The 7,625-nt window shown below is 41.7% G+C and overlaps 1 protein-coding gene across 1 annotated transcript; it reads left to right on the forward strand.

The window, feature by feature from the left end:
• Nucleotides 1–283: 283 nt before the first annotated feature.
• On the forward strand, nucleotides 284–5,114 carry LOC108575341. The gene is given in 4 exon segments (XM_017938108.1): nucleotides 284–398; nucleotides 3,948–4,014; nucleotides 4,977–5,044; nucleotides 5,047–5,114. Coding segments are annotated over 4 exon segments (318 nt in total).
• Nucleotides 5,115–7,625: the final 2,511 nt, after the last annotated feature.

The following is a 7,625-nucleotide window of genomic DNA, read 5'->3' on the forward strand; positions in this document are numbered from 1 at the left end:
CACCTTAATTCCAATTTTCAACTAAACTAATAGATTTCCTAAACCTTGAAAACCCAATTTAAAAAGGCCACAGAAGAAAATCTAATATCGTCACTCGGAAGCTCCTTGAAAATGAAATTTTCAAAACTTCCAATTACATTGATAGACTTCTTACACCTTGAAAACCTAATTAATTCCTTCGAAACCTTGAAGAATGACAAAAGAATGCGGTTAACCCTGCACACACCAATTCCAACACGCGCACTAACTAAAGCAGCGATTCAAATTACGCGTACCTCACAAAATGAAAAAGTATAAAAAATTAGGAACAAGTCCAAGAGGTAGAAAGAAGAAAAGAAGAGACGATGCAGGTCCCGTGGAGGGAGAACAAACGTCGTGCAGAGGCAGCCTCAATGTCGGTACGCCGGATTGGCTGTTGCCCGGCAGCGTGTCGACGACGAAGATCAGAGAGCCAGGACGCGCAGCGTGCAGCGTTCCAAAGCGTGCAAAGGATCGGGTGAAATTGGGCGAGATATTATTGAACACGCTCGTCAGCCGGATGGAAAGGCGGAAGAACTGCGTTCCGACGTTGTACGCTCGTGACTCCATGCATCCAAGCAACGTAACTCGCGTGCATAAAGAATTTAGCTGCAGCGTCTTTGCTGGATGAGAGGGCACGCAGCTGAAGCCGGCTCCGTTCACGGTGCACGAATCAACTTCTTACCAAGGAGGCGCATTTTCTACATGAGATCGATAAAGCATCGGTGTCCTTCGAAGATGCTCGCTTTTATCGCGAGCTTCTACGTAATATATCGGAATTTTAATGGTGTTCCATCCGTCGATGTTAATTAAATTCCTCTACTTCTTTGGTGAACTGATGCTTTATGATTGTTGACGGTTATAATGAACCTCTGGAGACTCTTTGAAGACGAAATACACCTCGGTTTCTCTAAAAAAGTTACGTTTATATGGATAAGTGTTAAGATTAGGTAATATATTGGAATTTTAATGGTGTTCCACCCACCGGTGTCAATTAAATTCCTGTCCTTCTTTGGTGAACTGTTTTATGGCTGTTCATAATGATAATGAACCTGTGGAGACTCTTTGAAGACGAAATGCAGCTCTGTTTCTCTAACAAAGTTACGTTTATATGGATAAGTGTCAAGTTTTTTTTTAAATATCCCGTAGAAAACCTCGAAAATACGAATAACACTTTGTGTCATACTCTGTAGCACAACTTTATTTTTATTACTCTTCTCGTCATCATTTGAGACCAACTTTTTATTTCGCGCCCCAAAAATTGTATTTTGCTTATTCTTAGATGTCTGCATTAAAATAAATGCATTAGTATCAAGTTTATATTTTTTTGAGCTATTTTGAGCTTTTGAGCTGACACATCTCCACGTGAGCTCTACAGTCCCAAATGGACGAAGATTTTTGTTTCACCGCAGGTCGAAAATACGAAATTTTTGAGAAGAGCGAAAAGACAATTTCTTAATTACAAACGAAGCAACAAACTAAAAATTAAAAATTCTTTACTTGTGACACTTTTCTCCCGAGTCTGAGAAATCGGTGATCTGAAATTTGGGTTAAAAGTGACTTGAACTCTCCAACGAAGAACCGGACGAAGAATCGATTCCACGAGCTGAATGTTTAAAACCACACACTTGTTACTGTTAATCGAGTGACCCATTTCTCGTTGAAGCGCGTAGAAGCAAGAGCAATTACCGAATACGTGGCTGAAAGTGCCTACAGCGATCCAGAACTCTATTATCACTGGTGACGGCGTAATAAGACGAGAAGTCAGCGGGCGAGAGGGAGATAATGCCGAAGGGAGTAAGTCGTAGTTTACACGTGAAATCCAACCCGTATGCCGACGTAATCGAAATGAGACGGGGACTCCCATGTACCCCATGGACAGGATTGATGGACAGCCGGTGGTCCGTGACGTGACCACCTGACATTCTTGTCCGATCGGGCTGACATGCCCCAGGGATCATGCATGCGAGTTTCGTGCTCACGTAGCAAAACGCCTACTCCGATTTTCCGCCATCCGCCCAGTGTACAGCCAAATCTACGAGCTGAAATTCCGTCTAATGTCCGTCTGCTTCGCTGATCTAAGGTCCCGCCGTGCAACATTTCAAGTACCTCGTTAATTCACGCTCCGGAGAAGTATTTAGTCAGACGAATTTTCCTGCTTTCGAATCACTTCTTCGGAAGATGACGTTTGAGTTGAATGGCGAAAAAAGTCTGACTGTATAAACGTCATTTTTGAGATAGGATGAGGTCTACATGGAAAGCCTCGAGATCGGATAATGCGAATTTATTGACTTAGGGCTTTGCTAGGAAATTGTTGTTTAATATGGTGGTAACACACCGGTCACGACAGATCGTCTAATACTGGCCTGCCCGAGGTATAGCTTCTTCCGCAACAAATGCAAACTGGAACCCTCCCTTAAAGAAAATCTGAACCGCAACGAAATACTTAACTTACTTGGCTTCGTCGAAGAAACAAAGCTGACCGACAGAATATAACAGCACAGGCTGTTCAATGTCGTTAATGACCTAGTAGTTGATGCGACGAAAAACAAGGAGAGAGAGAGAAAACTGTGGCAATGTATTGCTTTATTTATGAATTTTGCCGGAGGATGTCAGAGGAGATTTTCACAGGAAGCGTTTACGCATTGCATAAACAATACTTTATCAAGAATGAACAAATGAAAGGAGGCTCGTCAGCTGACTAACTAAGGCGGCAGACTTAAAACCCAACATTTAATAAGCGAATAACGTCGATTTTTTGAATTATACAGTATGTAACAAAAATTCCTGGCCTCTAGTACAATGCAAGTTTTGTATATTCTACGTATGTTTAGAAGTTAAGTTTAACAACCAATTAATGTCACATGAAACTCCAAATCTCTGGATTCTTGTCCAGTGCAACTTTTGTACATAACAATTCTTCAACCAATGCATAGTTCAGTTATTAAAGTGTCCGAGTTAGGTGAACTACCCTCTACAATTCCGAAGAGCAAAAATTTAAACGCGGCAAAGAGACTCTATCGAAACGAATCGAAGGAAACAGCGAGCGTTTCAAATGCCCAGACTCCTCGTCGAAAACCACATTATCATCGGCAAACAGATCTCTTCTGCGCCCTTTTCTTCGATAAATTGCTATTTCCCTGCAGCGTGTTTTGTACTTTTTATCCAAACCAGGCACAAGCTCGCATAAATTCACACAGAGAAGAGGCACACGTTGACGCTAAACACGCGCTCCTAGGGCACGCCTGCTCGTTCACACGTGCCAGGCAATTTTGCCATAACGCGAGAAGTATGCGGCGGAGACGAGCGGGCAGAGAGCGTAAATCCAGCGTTGGGGGGATGGTGAAGCTTGATTTCAGCGGCGCGCGTAACAACTCGAAACACAGAGACGATACTTTCGAGCGTGCACCGTTTACACGGAAATGCACGCGCGGCTGAACGCTCGCGAATCAGCAAACCGTGCGGAATGTCAACCGACGTAACGTCACCGAAATTGAACCCCCTGTGTCCCCTCCCCTCAGCACCGTCTCTCCGCGAAATCGAAGCCACGGTTCGACTCGACGTCCATGAGTCGAGAGATCGTTAACCCGCGACACTGACGCGACGCTTTCGGTTTCGTCGATTCGTGCGCGAGGGTGACTTGGAGATCATCTACCGGATGACAATCACGGTAATCGACGTTTTCGCTACTTTTCAACCCTTTCGCTCCGAATTTTTCAGAAAAATGTTTGAATATGAATTCTGTAGAAATTTTAATGTCCGAAACGTGTATAATTCTACGATAATAATTTTTTATACTTTTGAAATATCTGCAGAGTAATGTATATAACGCATTTTTGCACGTGACTTTTCGCGCTAAAGCTCGAACGAAAGAGGTTCGAGGCATTTACGAATATGCCATTAATCAAGCCGACATTTCCCCGTTTCAGATGTTGCAGAAGCGGTGGCGAATTTAGCGTTATCGTCGCTTATAGCTCCATTTACGTACAAACACGTGTAAGTGCATGTACGTGCGTATTCGCAGATGCGACCCCCCTCTCTGTCCCTGTGGAATTCTAGAGCTGGTCAATGTATAGCCAGGTAGGTACATACGGAACATACCCGTGAACCGGCATGTACTAGCGAAACTAGACACCGGTGTTTACCCACCGTGCGATCCTTACTTTGGGAACAATTTATAGGAAAAAAGTTAAGCGAGATTACAGTGGCTGCACCGTGTGCATTCCTGGATAAACGAGCGTAGTTACTTGCAAGGAGTAAAATAGACTTGTTTCGAAAGAGGTTCCGATCGATACGTTTGATGTATATTTGTCCTGCAGTTCGATAGGGTATACGTGTAAGCTTGCAGTGAGAGCCAAGTATTTTGGAGCTATTGGGTTCTTTTGGAATTTGGAAAGTTTGAAAGGCGATCTGCGAGTTTTTAGGATAGGGTTGAAATTTAGGGAAAATTTGTAAATACGAAAATTGAAGAATCTGAGAACTTGGAAAATTGAATAATTGAGTGTTTGAAAATTTGGGAATTGGGATAATTGAATATTCGAAAATTTGCGAATTGGCAAATTTCAATATTTGGATATTCGCAAATTTGGGAATTGGGGAATTTCAATATTTGGATATTTGCAAATTTGGGAATTGGGGAATTTCAGTATTTGAATATTTGAAAATTCTGGAATTTAGGAATTGGGAAATTTCAATATTTGCGTATTCGAAAATTTTTAAATTCGAAAGTTCATCTGATTCAAAAACTGAATAACTTAGAAATCCAAACATTTCTCAAAATTCTAAAATCACAAATGCAATATTTCACATAAACGCAGTAAGACTCACAGTAACCTTCCATTTCAAGCTTCAAACGCCCAACCAAAAGCGAGCCCTTTAAAATTTCCGAATAAAGCTCTACCTATCCAGACCAGATCGAAATTCCTCTCGGTGGGTCCTTAAGCGGCACCGGTGCGTTAATCGGAAAGGGCAGAGGATCTCGTGGCGATGCGTCATCGAGTGAGCAAACAGGGCATCGGTCGCTCCCGACCGTTTCCATTCGTAGGCCGACGCACACCACGCGTACAATTCGTCCCTGCCGTCGGCTGTCAACGTAATTACACGTACGGGGACCATTAGACACGCGCGACGCTTACAAACGACACAAACCACCTGCGAAATCGTCACTTTGTTCCGCAGTTAAATCATGCCAAACTCGAACTTGCGTGCGTACAGATGCGTTCCGCCTCGTTGCGATCGACGTACGACGTGTCGTCTACGCCATCGCGATACGGTTCGAATGATCTCTGGGAAAGGAAAGTGTAATTGCACCAGTTGTTTTTACTGGAATTAACGCGACTACCGATCTTGTTCTCAAGCTGATTGCTTAGTCTGATCTAAATATACAGTGGTGAAAAGAAGGTTTGGAACAACACCTGTCCAACTTTTTTATTTGCTTTGTCAACGTGTTTTGTAAATATGGTTAAAATATTTTTTAAATCTATCGATAGGGAAAGTCACAAAAAATTTTTAAATATGGTCATCTTCTTTAAACTTTGAAACGGATACAAACTCTTTATTTTTGCAACAAATTCGTTTTCATTCGGTATTTCTTTTCGTAATTTAACAAAAATTTCATCTCATTCTCTCCAGAGTAATTAAAATTCTCACTTACAATTAGTCGCGTGGTAATTCTGCGTCCTTTTTATTGCTTAGAAAATAAAAATTCAATTTTCCCGCGCTTTTTCGCAAATTCTCGCATTCGCTCGAATACGAGATCAAATATAAAATCAGTTTAATTTCACAACGACGAATGATACAAGTATTTATCACGTCCGTAATTATCACTATTATCACGAATTACGTTGATATCATCGCAAAACGGGCACATCGAGATAGCCATGATTGCGCCAAATTAACGTGGAATTTCAGCGAGACGGAAATTTTCGAAAAATATATCTGAAAATGATGTTCATCGATTTGGACGAAAATCACGCGCTTACATTCGGTCCCCTTTCGAGATCAAAATGAAAGTCTGTAAAACACGATCCGGTTCCCAGGGCGACACACGACCGAACAAGAAATCCATTTCCCTCGTGTGGAACACTTCCTGTGTTTCAATGAAAGGAACTGGAGATGAATTTACCGATCAACGGCTGAAAGTTTATACAGCGGCTTGTGCCTGACAGAAACATTTTCTAAGAGCGATTCTCACGAATCGCTTGAAAACGGCTCTCCCGCACGGCGAATTGAAACTATGTGCCGGAGTATATTGCTCTCCGTGCTGTGACATTGTGAAAAGAGAGAATTTCGGCGTATAAAAATCTGGAATTTTTTTCCTTAATTTTCACATTTTCGCGATCACAAATTTATGTATTTTTTAAATTTTTTATTTTATATAAGGATATACATATGTACTTAGTTATCAGCGACGATGATTTGGGGTAAATATACTATGGGAAATTAGATTTTATTATAGAGCATTAAATATCTTAGGAAGGAGAATACATACTTTCAGTATTTGCAAATGGTTATTGAGATTTTCATTCGAAGCTTCTTTAATTCAGAAATTTCGAAAAAATTGAGATTTTCGTTCGAAGCTTCTTCTATTATATTTGGAAATTTGGAAAAAATTGAGATTTTCATTCAAAGCTTCTTTCATTCAGAAATTTGGAAAAGTGTAATTAACCCTGGGACGGCGGACGGCTTGGCATTCGCATGTGATACGGTGATCGGGTCAAATATGACCCAATCCTAGAATCTTCTTCACAAGCAAGCGAAATCACATTCGTTATCATACTAACCATTCCATTGTATATGATAATAAACGAACAAAGAACGATTCTCAGAAGGCAAGAGTAGAATGTTAATTTCAACTTCACCGTGCTTCTGGGAATCAGAATAAAACAGCATAAAATAATTGATCGTGCGTCTCCCTTTCTCGGCGACTTCGTTCTCCTTTTAATAGAACAGGGCAAAGTTACCGTCCACTCGCGGCCAAACACGGTCGAGTATCAAAGTTTTCGGAATTTTCACGCTGGCCAAGAGTGGCTCGGTGGTCGGCTGTAGATGTACCTAACTGCGCTACGGGGCGTATTCATTATCGGGCTGGTGGAACTCACGTTGCTGAGACGATTAAACAGGGAATGGGAGGATCCTCCAATGATTGGCTACACGGGGCCGGTTCAATGTCTACGGTTCTATCAGTCTATCACTCTCTCTCGATCCGCGGCCGTGTTTCCCATCTCTGCTGCTCTATTTTATCGGTGCGCCGCGCCGCGTTACGCGCTCGTCCGGCTAACAAAGTGAAAAATTCCACCGTTCTTCGAAATCGACCGGAAGAATATTATTTTCTTTTTTCATCCACTTTTCAGAAACTTGTACACGCGTTGCGGTCGCCTCTTCTTCTCGAATTTCCTCGGTGAACGAGCCTCAATTTGATCGATCGTAACACACCGCTCTCGTAGAAATTGTGAGAGAAAATTTGATTCTAGAATTGCAGAATTTTTCTGTAAATAATTTTATTTCCCTGTGTGAGATGGAAATTGGAGAATTTTATTGAAATTAGGAATGCTGTTGCCGCGAGACTGTTGATAAAAAAGTATACAGAATTTGTGATACTTTGGTAT

This window comes from Habropoda laboriosa, unplaced genomic scaffold, assembly GCF_001263275.1.
Source record: "Habropoda laboriosa isolate 0110345459 unplaced genomic scaffold, ASM126327v1 scaffold143, whole genome shotgun sequence".
In the NCBI taxonomy this organism is placed as follows: Eukaryota; Metazoa; Arthropoda; class Insecta; order Hymenoptera; family Apidae; genus Habropoda; species Habropoda laboriosa.